This window comes from Crassostrea angulata, chromosome 3 (genome assembly GCF_025612915.1).
Source record: "Crassostrea angulata isolate pt1a10 chromosome 3, ASM2561291v2, whole genome shotgun sequence".
NCBI lineage: Eukaryota > Metazoa > Mollusca > Bivalvia > Ostreida > Ostreidae > Magallana > Magallana angulata.
Window position 1 is genome coordinate 29,407,501 of NC_069113.1, and position 13,263 is coordinate 29,420,763.

The 13,263-nt window shown below is 33.4% G+C and overlaps 1 protein-coding gene across 2 annotated transcripts in view; it reads left to right on the top strand.

Annotated features, from left to right (window-relative positions):
* LOC128177121 (adenosine 3'-phospho 5'-phosphosulfate transporter 1-like) overlaps positions 1–9,203 on the top strand; it is a 12,525-nt gene extending 3,322 nt beyond the window's left edge. For both annotated transcript variants that reach the window (XM_052843685.1, XM_052843684.1), the window contains exons 2-3: positions 4,410–4,630; positions 4,875–9,203. In XM_052843685.1, the coding sequence (XP_052699645.1) occupies positions 4,420–4,630; positions 4,875–5,974 (1,311 nt within the window). In that variant the 5' untranslated portion in view covers positions 4,410–4,419 and the 3' untranslated portion in view covers positions 5,975–9,203. The remainder of the gene's footprint in view (positions 1–4,409; positions 4,631–4,874) is intronic.
* Positions 9,204–13,263: the final 4,060 nt, after the last annotated feature.

Genomic DNA, 13,263 nt, shown 5'->3' on the forward strand with positions numbered 1-13,263 from the left:
TTTGTCCGTTTTCAAGTTACCATTTACAATAGAGTCTATGATTCTTTCTACAAGGTTCAATGTTAGACCCCACACCCTTTTGACACCCCCCTCCCCCCCCCCGAAAAGTGGTTGTCTAACCCAAAATGAGAAAAATCAAACCAGGGTGCACAACTAGATTTGCAGGCCTATCATATCCTAGAGTTTTGTACAATTATGTTCAACCATCTCTGAGAAACAAGTTCAGAGCGGGAAAGAAGAAAAAGAAGATGAAGAATATATACATGTATTAAGAACCGACAACACCTGGGGGTCATTAATGTACTTTACACCAGTTGATGCATCATAATGACTTTAGAAGATATTTTGTATTTTCCTGTTTCGTGGGGTCAGAACAGTCCCATAAGGTCATGACCTACATTGTATTTGATGCATTATAATACATTAAGAAAGAAATACTCCTTCCTTCCTATTATTACTCATATAAAAAATATAAGTGTCTTCACTTACTTACATATGAAATACACAAAATTAATAAGAAATTGTTTATACAGGGTCAATATGGGGTCAACTCAACAGTGCATGCAGTCTGACAAATGAAAAAAATAACTTTTGCAACTAAAATGACAGAAACTTTACAAATGCGATAGGATAGGTAACGATGATAAGCTTATTTAAATATTAAAAGATGATGATACAGTATGCTGTCAAAGGGAGATTACATTTAGAAAGTGAAAGTAGAACTTATATACATGTGTATGTATGCTGGCAGGAATCCCATGCTGGCATCTTATTATATTGTGCTACTGCTACTACATGTATTATGCTTACCTAAATTGGTCAACATCATAATGATAATCCAATTAAAACACAATAATGAATTCCTTTAGCTGATCTTAACTACCGTAATCCTTTTTTGCATACGGAAAACACAGACATGTATGTATGGGTGTTGCTAAAACGCGGAACGGAAAACGGAACGGGATGGAAAATATCATCACGTTTATCCCTTAAAAAGGGTATAGACTGGCCAGAAACGATTTACTTTGTATCTTTTATTTATATCTAATGAATGATTATCAACATGTTGCTATCTTATTAATATTCATATGAATGTCTATCAATTATAGCATTGTATTCATTTGGCTTTAGTTGAGTACGAAACGGAAAAATCAAATGTATACGAATTGTGAAACATTAACATGATTAAACGAGCAAATTAGCTATAACTTTTTACTTATTTCTCTTATATGGTATTGCTGGCATATTAGTGTAACGTACGCAGTTAGTGAAAGCGTTTTATGCGTGTTTTGAGTATTTTTATATTATTTTCAAATATGATGTACATGTATATACTTACATCAAAATTGAATTTTCGGTGTTCTAGACGATTTTTTATCATACAGACGATACAGTATCATTGAGATGGAAGAAAAAAACTGTAGGACTGACGACATTAAAAAATTAAAATACAGTAAACATTAAAATACCCGGTAATTTGTGAAACTAGTAATTTGTGAAACTAGTATTTTTAGCAATGCAATTTTGTTTACGTTTGCATTACAAAGCATGCAGTTGTTTATTCCAGCAGCTATATACATATGATCCGAATAGAGAGCTCTAGACGTTGCCTGGTTTGATTTTCCGATTATATATTGGGACTATAGTCTGTCGATCCCAAAATATTCATGCAGCACATTTGGACGATTTATAATGGAAAATGTTGACATCTTTTCTCCATTTGGAAGTCACTCAGAAGACCTTGCACAATTTTTCAACACCATCATCCGGGTCTGTTAAAATGCAAAACCCCGTAGACTTCTTTATTTTTAGCCGTGTATTTATACCAGCTGATAAGCTAGAGAGGACGTTTTAAAGAAAGAATAATGAGAATGTTTAATGCTTCTAAAAGAGAATCGCTTGAACCCTGAGATATATATAAATATACAGCAAAAAGTGAATCGAGGATATTTTGGGACAGAATATAGTGGTCAATGCATGTACTGTTAATTCTGAGGAAATAAATATTCTTGAATAAATAATCTAATATTGCTAATCTTTCAAAAAAAATTAAAAAGGTACATTAAGTATATCGTTTTAGCATACTTAACAAATCTATGAGGTAAATAACATTAGATAAGATTTTCCGTTTTCCTTCCGTTCCGTTTTCCGTTCCGCATTTTAGCAACACCCATGTATGTATACACTGAACCCATCTAATCGAAGAGCTGGGTAAAACTAGTACCCGCTAATGAGACATGCAAACCTGTGTTGTGTACGTAACTTCAGACAAAGATCAGTCATTTGTAACATGCATGTATTTTTATGACCTATTCTTCAAATCCACTTGCACTATTTTATTAGGTAAATAACAGCTTTAAGGTGGTGCAGGACACCTGCATATTGTGATGTACATGTATACTTCCTATTGAGATAAACAATGAAGTATGTTGACTGTTGATTAAATATTTACCCCCCAAATAATGTTACTTAACATTGAAGCGCAATGGGTTAGAGCGTTTACATGTCTGTAAGAGCATTGGGGTCCAAGGTGTATTTTTGGTAATTTACGAATTTTCATGGGGAGGGGGGGTCTGGACCCCTCACTCCCACCCCTTCTCTAAATCTGTGCACACGATGATGTTCATGTTGGCACACAGAAGCAAATCTAAAACCGGCAACCGCCACGGGGAGGGGGCATAATTTAATTTTTAATTTTGTTTGTAATAATTATATAGACCATTATACTTCCTATGACATAAAATGTTAAGATTATTGATTAACTGAAAATTCACTGCAAACAGTTCTACCCCAAATTGCACATAAAGTGCTGCTCATGTCACGATGTGTATTATCATATGGGCAGGGATCTCATCCTTCAGTTATGAAAATTATAATTTTTAAATGTATTACCGGAGTTTGCATGTAGCCTTCATTTTTAATTAAACTGGTATAAAACAGTGTTATTTAGGGGCAAACACATGGTGCGGGTATTACTGTCTAATGACAGCATCTAGTTTCTTTTATTTTTGTCAATGTATATGATACTTTAACTTCAATGATGATTTTTTAATGTGTTTTACGGTGCTACCGTTATGGCGAGCACAGCAAGAATTACACATACATTGCATCATTGTCAACTTAGTGTAGTCGCGTTATTTAGTTACCAACTAAAATCAATCAATTTTAGAGAGGGTGAGAGAAACAGACAGAGAGACAGAGACAGACGGTGTGTAGATTCAATGTTGAGGTACATCCTCAGTTAGTGTAGATTCAAAGTTGGGAAAATCATGACCCCCGGGGGTAGGGTGGGGCCACAATGGGGAATCAAATTTTTACATAGGAATATATAGAGTAAATCTTTAAAAATCTTCTTCTCAAACACTAATCAACCAGGAAAGCTGAAACTTGCGTGGAAGCATCCTCAGGTAGTGTAGATTCAAAGTTGTGAAAATCATGACCCCCGAGGGTAGGGTGGGGCCACAATGGGGGGGGGTCAAAGTTTTACATAGGAATATGTAGAGTTAATCTTTAAAAATGTTCTTCTCAGAAACTAATCAGCCAAATGATTCTTTATAACTGTTAAGACTTTGGCCCCAGGACAATTCTTTTGCCTCACAAGAAGGTTCAGAGTTTGAGATTAACATAAGCCTTTTGGCTTGTTTCTCAATGTTCTATGTACTATCATTATAATATGTATGATGCAATTTACTAGATAAATACATGTATTGTTTAAACAGGTTTACTTTGGGGGTTTATTCTGGGTCTGCGTTTTGAAAATTTGCATCAACTCGGGGTTTATTTTAGGTCCACTTAGTTACTCAGGATTGCTTTTTGGGTCCACTTTATGCTCAAAAGTGTGAAGCAGACCCATTTTACTATCTTACTGCCTGTAATTCCTGGCCCTTGTATATTCCAAATGCACATGTAGCATCTGCTTTCAGGGGTATACTTCTGATCGGGGTTTACTCTGTGACTTCACTCTGGGTTTACCGGTACTTTGGGTTTACTGAAAATTTGCATCAACTCGGGGTTTATTTTAGGTCCACTTAGGGTTTACTTTGGGTTTACTTGGGATTGCTTTTGGGGTCCACTTTATGCAAGTGTGAAGCAGACCCATCTTACCATCTTACTGCCTGTAATTCCTGGCCCTTGTATATTCCAAATGCAAAATCCCCCCCCCCCCCTTTTTTTTTTTGCTAGTCAAGATTTTTTGGATAAGTCTGGCCCCCCCCCCCCCACTTTCAAAAACAATGCTACGTGCCTGCTTAGTGTTATCTGGGCTCTCATTCACAGTTTTTTGTCTGATTTTTGTATATGACTTCTCAACGAGGGGTATGAATTTGAGCGTACAAATATATACAGTAAATACATGCATATTTTGAATGAATAGATATGACTCCTCCAACTTTGTCTTGTTTCCATTGTAGGACAGCTGTAATGGCAGGGCTATGGAGTGCCGGTTTGGTGGTGGTTAACTTCATTATTCCATGTGTACTAGGAACTGAGTCCACTACAGCAACTGGCAACAATCTTGTTGACTTCTGGATTGTCCGCTTGGGAATTAATCTGCTGGGTTATGCCACTGTGTTTGTACCTGGCGCAATTATCATAAATTATTTGAGGAAGATTAAATTCAATGAAACAGGAGGTGTGTTTGATTATAGAGTTTCATACCAACCAATCGTTGGTTGATGTACTAGATCCCTGAAATAATTTAATTATACAAGAGTGAAAAGTTTAACTAAATTGGATCTTAGGACATTTGAAAAATAGTTATAAAAATACTCCATGGTTTAGTTAAAACAATGAATCAGGCTTACCTTTATGACTTGAACTTCATTGATATTGTAACAGTCTTAGTTAAAAGTATGATACGACTCGTTCATTTACAGGGCATGGTTTTCTGGCAGATCTTTTAAGAAACTTTGCATTTGGGAAGGAGCAGTCTTTGCCTCTCACACATGAGGACAACCCTGGAAAGAGAGCAGATGCTGAAGACTCCACTTTGAGACGGGGTCTGACTTTGCTGTTCTGTGTGGTTGGACTGCAAGGCTCCTACTTAACATGGGGGGTGCTTCAGGAGAAAATAATGACATCAGAATATGGACGAACAGGAAACACAGCTGGAGAGTTCTTCAAAAACTCCCAGTTTTTAGTCTTCATTAACAGAATATTAGCTTTCATCATTGGCTCAGTGGTGTTATCCTTAAAATCTCAACCAACACATACAACACCACTTTATAAATACTCATTCAGTTCATTTTCCAACATCATGAGCAGCTGGTGTCAGTATGAGGCACTAAAGTTTGTCAGCTTTCCTACACAAGTTATGGCCAAGGCATCCAAAGTTATTCCAGTGATGCTAATGGGTAAGGTTGTATCCAACAAGAAGTATGAATACCATGAGTACATTACTGCTGTGCTGATCTCGGTTGGGGTGAGTTTGTTTTTACTCACCAGTGGAGATGTAACTCGACACAAGGGAAGTGTGACCACAGTGTCTGGCGTGTTCTTGCTGATTGGTTACATGGTCTTTGACAGCTTTACATCCAACTGGCAGGGGGAACTTTTCAAACGCTATAGGGTATCATCTATACAAATGATGACGGGTGTCAATCTGTTTTCATGTCTATTAACTGGTGTATCTTTAATAGAACAAGGAGGATTTTTTGAATCTTTAGCTTTCATGAGTAAACACCCAGATTTTATATTTCACGCAATAGTTCTTAGTTTATGTTCAGCTGGGGGCCAGCTCTTCATTTTTTATACTATTGCTCAGTTTGGACCTGTCACTTTCACAATTATCATGACTATAAGACAAGGTCTTGCCATTTTGTTGTCTTGTGTAATTTATGGTCATCCTGTGACGCTAATAGGAATTATGGGAATTTTCGTTGTCTTCCTTGCTTTGTTTCTGCGGATTTATGCTAATCAGAGGAAACGGGCACTACAACAGAAAAACAAACAGGCTGGTAACGACTCCAATGTTTGACTTGTATTTTGATGAAATATTATTTTCTTATTATATGCATTGTCTTATATTGCTGAACTTTTTTTTTATTGGCAGAAAAGACAGTGCCATACTAAACTTTTATTTATTTTTTTTTGAATCTCATATGCTTTATATGATACTCTGTATGTTTTGAATAATTGACATCTCAGTATTTTTGATAGTGTATTATACAGTCAGTTTCTGTATTAGTATTAACCGAGTGATAATAGATTGGTCATTATTTCAGGTATTTTATGTATGATGCGCAGATATTTTAGTAGGGTTTATGCAGGTATTAAATTACATTTTGTATACAAGTATCTTAATCTATGTAGTAAACTCTCCACAAAGCAAAGCACACCTAATTGGGATTTTTATATGTTACCAAACTGCAGGCCTTGGATTTGCAGCAGAATTTTATAGCAGAATTACCACATGCAAAGAAAATCTATTTTAGCTTTGTGGCATTCATTTATGCTCAGTGATTAATCGGAAAGACTCAGCATTTTTACATTAGACCATTTTTAGCTCACCGAGACGAAGTCGGGGTAGCTTATGCTATACCCCTGGCTTTGGCATGCGGACCTGGTTGAAGTTTTTGTTGCAGGTCCTATATCTAAGTTATTACACGTTCTATCTTCACCAAACTTGCATGGATGATGCATCTGGACCTATTTATCAACTTGAAAGACTTGGATGCTGAATCTTGGCCATAAATTTCAGATGCTGGAGGAGGTTAAGGTTTTTGGAGCAGGTTAACCTAAAGTTTTTAGTGCAGGTGCCCATTGATAGCAATTTCTTTCTAAGTCACTACTGGTCCTAACTTCACCAAACTTGCATAGATTATGCGTCTTATGATACTGATGCAATAGACAGGCTTGAATGCTGAATCTGAGCCATAGGTTTTGGATGCTTGAAAAGGTTAAGGTTTTTGGAGCTGGTTAAAGTTTTTGGAGCATGTGCCCTCTAATGATTACCCGGTATATTTTAATTATTACTAGTCCTAACTTCCCCAAACTTGAATTGATGATGATGCACATGGCAGGCTTGGATGCTGAATCTGAGCATAGGTTTCGGATGCTGGATGAGTTTTAGTGTTTTGGAACAGGTTACACGTTTTATAGATAATAGATTGAATAGTTGATTTAAGTATAATATAAATGAATTGCAGAGGTAGCTTCAGATGCAGAGTCTGATCTCCATTATCCTCATTCAAACCTTCTTCACAGATGTGTTTGTTTTTTAATGATATAACAAGATTTTTATTTCTTAGGATATAGTATTGTATGATATGATACACTTTTGTTTTATATGATACAGTATTATATCATATATTATATAATTGTAAAAAATAATATGATACAATATGATATTGTATCAATGTAATTGTTCATTATGATATGATATTGTATCATAATATTGTTCTGTATAGTATTATATATGAAAAAATATTGTATAATATGATGTACTATATAATGATTTATCACATGATATTGTTTCATATGATATTGCAATATATAATACTGTATCATTTGATACAATGTTGTATAATATATAATATGATATGTTATTGTATAACGTGATATTGGTTTAAATAATATATTATTATATCACATGAAATTGTAATATATTATATTTTAATATATAATATGTATCATGATATGCTATTGTATAATATAATATTGTTTTATATAGAATATGACTACATCACATGAGATTGTATCATATTATATGATACAATGTTGTATCAAATGATATTATACAAATATTGACTGGGGTTGAGGGCAACATTGATTGTATTAGCCCCCAAGGGATGAAATATTGCCCGACACGAAGCAGATGGCAATACTTTTGTCCAAAGGGGGCTAATATTCCGTAATCAATGTTGCCGTAAAACACAGTCAACATTTGTTTTGTTATATGAAGAAACAAACCAAAATTTAAGAAAGTAATTGAAAACAGATCGCGGTAATTTTTTCAGCTCATCAAAGAATTCAGGAATTCAATTTTGTGCAAAGTTCATTTCCAAATATCCTCAGCATCAAAGGGTCACTGGTGATATTCCGCCGCCCATAAGAATTGACATACAGATGTTCTACCTGATTTTACTTCGCAGTAATTGGCAAATCCTTACATATCCGTTATGATACCAAACCGTCGCATTGCGCGTCCGTTGTTTACTTGCCTTGACTGGCTGTCTATTATAACGTCACCTTATTTTGGAGTCGCGAAGAGTTATTTACGTCATTGTTTATGAATCAACAAATCCGAAGTGATTAATTAAAAAAGATGGAATATTCTCTAGATATTATTCCTAGCCGGTCAATATTAACAAAATATTGACCAGTCAATATTTTTTGGACGAGCTAATATTACAATTATTGACTATTCTTCTATATAGAGTAATATAGTGAGAATATACTACTGAATATAACAATGTTTTATATGTTACAATATCATATTATGTGTCAAATATGATAAAATATCATACAATACAATATTATATTATACAATATGATTTCAAAGTTACAATATTGTTGTGTATTGTGTGATATGATATTATATCATATAATACTATATTATATATAATATGATATTGTATTATGTGATCAAACACAATTGATCGTGACACAAAGCATATGCACGTCTGTAAAGATTTATAAAATAATATCTACAAAATAATAACCGTAAATTTTGTAAAAGTTATACATTTTTCTTGAACATCATTGTCAAAAGCCATTCTAGAATAAGGTTTAAAACGGAAGGAAACATGTTTACAGAAGAATATCCCCTCTGACTTCTTGAAGTCGTGTATAAGGTCATATATAAAAAATAGTCTTATGTAAAAATGCTGAGTTTTTATTTTTGTCATAAGTTTATCATAGATTTCTAGGAAGGTGTACTGTACTGTGTGGAATGCTATAGATGATACAATTAACAGATCACCCTTTGATGAAAGATGGTAAACTTAATTACTTGAAGGAAATGTGCACTTACAATATGTGGGAGTGTTTACTACCTACATGAGACCACAGTTTGAAGGTTGTTGTCATGAGCTGGATTTCTTGACGTGTATATATATTTTAGCCGATATGTGGTTATTTGTTAGTTGTCATGTAACTGCAATTGCATACATTGAAAAAAAAGTAGAAATGGGCTCTGATTTTTTTTGGTTTCTGGCATCGTTTTGCTATAGTTTTATATTCAAAATAAAAATGAATGAACTTTTTTACTTCAGTTTATTTCATAAGTTGTTTTTACTCCACTAAACATTGGAGGACATAATGTTTTTGTCTATTTGCCAAGACTACAGGCTAAGGGTAATGCTAGATATAATGGTAAGGTATTAGTAATACATGTTTTCAAAGTAATACTAGTAATGTGTAGTGCTATAAATTTAGAATTACAAGTAATGGTTATGTAATGCATTACTCTCCAAAATCCACTACTTTGCATTAGTAAGGTCTTCCTTACAGTGATTGTAGTGTTTTTTTCTTTCCCCCCCTCTTTTTTATGTCGGGAGAATTTCTCGGAGATGGCTGGATAGATTTCCCTGAAATTTTTAGGGATGATAGAAAATATTAATATCTCGAGGCGATTTTTTTCATTTTTTGAAAATTCATTTCCGGTCGTCCGTTTCCTGTCCCGCGACGCAAAGCTTGTGGCATCGATATCTAAAAAACGATAAAGACTTTAGAAGTTTTTAGTTTGAAACCATAGCCGAACATATTGAGAAACGCAATATTTCATTAGACGATCTATGTATTTTCACTCTAAGCCTCAATTAGCAAAAACTGCAGTCTGGTGAAAGAAAACATGTATATAATGAATTCGCTATAGTCATAATTACGAGTTCGTTATACGGATATAACGAATTACAGATATAACGAAGAAAATCCACTAGGCCCTAGGACTTCGCTATAACCGAGTTTTACTGTAATTTATAACACAATACAATACCGTTTAATATTTATAATTTATACAAAATCATATTTTGAAACAATGTCTTATGAACAATATCATATTGTTTCATAATATGATACGATATTATATTGTTTTATGTGATATTTCATATGACAAAATATTGTGTAGTATCATTGGATGCAATATTGTATTTTATATTACTGTATTGATTAATATTGTATCTTGCAATACTGTATGAAATTAACATATGATTATCAAACAAATTTTAACATATGATTAACAACATTGTTTCAAACCACACTGCAGTATCCATGAATACTGTGGAATCATTAGAATTCGTGTTGGCTCAATTTTCGTGGTATTCGTGGGTCGCTATCCACCACGAATTTACATCCTCGACGAAAATAAATTTTGAAGAGTTTGTTATCTTATTGAAACTGAAAACCGACACATCCACGAAATCACATCCCCATGAATAAGCAAAAAACTCACAATACACGAAAATTGGCCCCCACAAATTTAAATGATTCCACAGTATCCAAGATCATTAACAATGATTTACATATACCGGTAATATGATAAAGGTAGCCTCATAAAGGTGATGTCTCGACTCGGTTAGCTTTGTAATCTGAAAATACCTCTGTTTAAAACTGTGATGAAGAACTATGTAACTGAAATTGTATCTTGAAACTATAGTTTGCCAAGACTACAGGCTTGGGTAATGTTTAACATAATAGTAATCGTGTTCGACAGCGTTTGTATGCGATAGGGTATGGCGGTCGCCCGCTTGGACACGTGAGTTCTCTCCGGGCACGCATGCAGCTTCCTCCCAAAGTTACGACCCAATCGTGCGAACATCTATGCCAACGAGATATTAATATAAGTTGTAGACCTTGCTTATCAATCGTTGTTAACAAAATTTCGTGCATGTTCATTTTTAAATTTTTGATGAATAATTGAATAACTGAAATTGTATTTGATTAAAATTATATTAAAGAAGAATTTAAGAGATAATTCTTGGTATAAAATGTTTTAGTTGTAAAAAAAAAAAGATTAAAAAGAAGATGGGTGGATAAGGCGTGTCAAATGCCCATACGCGGTCGGACAGGCTACTGAAAAATTAAAGTGTCAATAAATCTGATGGGTTTTTTTAAAATCATTTAAAACAATATACATTTAACGAATCATTGATTTTTAACCTAAAGATATGTTCAATACATGGACTATGTTGACTCAAACAGGCGTATACGTATCAAAACCTGCAAATACTGTCATTTTTTAGAACTTCAAGGCATTTTCTTTTATAGAGTGGTTCTGTGCTCCATATTTTTCTCATACTCTAATTAAGGTCTATTGGAAAACAAACCGATTTCAATCAACAAAAACGTGGAGAGATGACCCACTATACTCAAAAATATCATTTTGTATCCCAACAATTGACTGTTTTGAAAAAATAATTTAAGTCCGGTAGTTCGTGGCCTTGGTCACATATAATATTTAAAAAGCACACTTTGTTGTGTCTGAAATGGCTCAGTGGTTAGAGTACATGGCATAAGCTAATCTTATAAATCTAGGGTTTTTATGTTAGGGTTCGATACCACCAAAATTTCCAACAATTTTTTCTTCTTATATTTTGTTAAATATATATTAAAAACTGACTATAGTTAGAAATTTTGCTTTTGTAAAGTTGTATTATAATATATTTGAATAGATGTAATTGGGGGAAAATAAATTAAAAATTGTATTTCACTACTAAACCGTTTTTTTTTGTTTCTTATAAGGAATGTAACCGACATTACATCTTATATTCATCGATTCTGTTTGGTACAAATCAAATGGGTCTATTTAATGATACGATTTTTTGTTCATTAAAATAACTTACAAGTACATGTTTCCACATAATAATATTGATTTTAAGGTAAAAATTTAAAGCAGTCCATATTTCGAATACATTATGACATTCAAAAACTAGATGTTTTGTATTTTCATTCCTGTGGCATATTTTACATTGACTATGGGTTTCTTTCTTTCATTTACTTATATTACAAAGAATATTATTCAATATTATGTAATTGAATTATGTTAGACGTTTATCAGAAATATCTAATAATACATTTGTAAATATATTTACAATCAACAGAATCAATGTACTTCTTTTTTGTAAAACAGTCTGATAACAAAGTTTAAGAAACTTCTTATCTATTTTATTCTCATAAAAAACTACATCTTTGCCCCAATACATTCTCATAACACTCATGCATTATTTATTAAGCTTATTTTATATCACTTAATTTTTACATTTTCTAGTGTCTTTAATTTGTCTGTGATAACACTACGAATCAATTTTGTAATGTACAGTCCAATAAATTCAAATAACGTATTGCTGGGGCGCAAACAGGATTTGCATAATTAATATTCTATTACCGGTATCAAATCGTACAATTGCTGAAATCTAATATAACGCCATTTGGGATTTCTTGGATTTGACCATGCCTCAAGCAAAATTATCACCTCCTAATTCTCAAAGAGCGATTTCTTATTCTTTATTTTATTTTTTAAACCTTTTTCAAACATATATGCAAGGTCAACTATTTTACTGTCTCGTATTTAAAAGCTGCCATTTAATTGTTACCCATTAAATACAAGAATCTTAAAGAAACATTTTTAAAATGCTGTAGATTAAATGTATATTGTAAATTGAAAATAAACTAAATGTGTCGTGATATTTTTAGATTAATACGAATGTTGAAGCTTATTGATATGAATTCTGATCTCTGTATGTTTTCTATTTTTTTTTTACAATTGCGTGTTCATGCAGTGACAGTATATAAGGGGTGTTATTAACTTTGAAGTGATCAAAAGTATGGCCTAAATGAATACTTTCATTGCTTTTTGAGACTTAATGAAATGCCGTAATTCAAACTAATTCGATTTTAAAATGATTGCTGTCAGACTGTTTTATCATGTTGTAAATTTAGTAATAGTAATGGATGGCAACTCACAGCTGAAACGCTTAGTATCTTTATATGTATTTCACACCAGAATTGTGCCATAGTGGATCTGGGATATTATCCAGGTGGGCTAAAAACGAACAGTACTCACGTATTTTGAGGATTTTATCCGAACACTCTTACTTCCGCTCGAAACTGAACAAATTTCGGAGAAATCTCGTGAACTTTTATTCGAGCACCACTGGATTTATTACATACTTACCAACGATAAAGAAAACATTTCGAACACAGGGGGAACACATCCTAAAACGCAGGGGCGGGTAGGATGCCACTCGGCTTTCTACTAAAATACATGCACTACCCAACTTTCACGAGAGTAATTGTATTTGATTTGTATTGTAAACTGTAAATTAT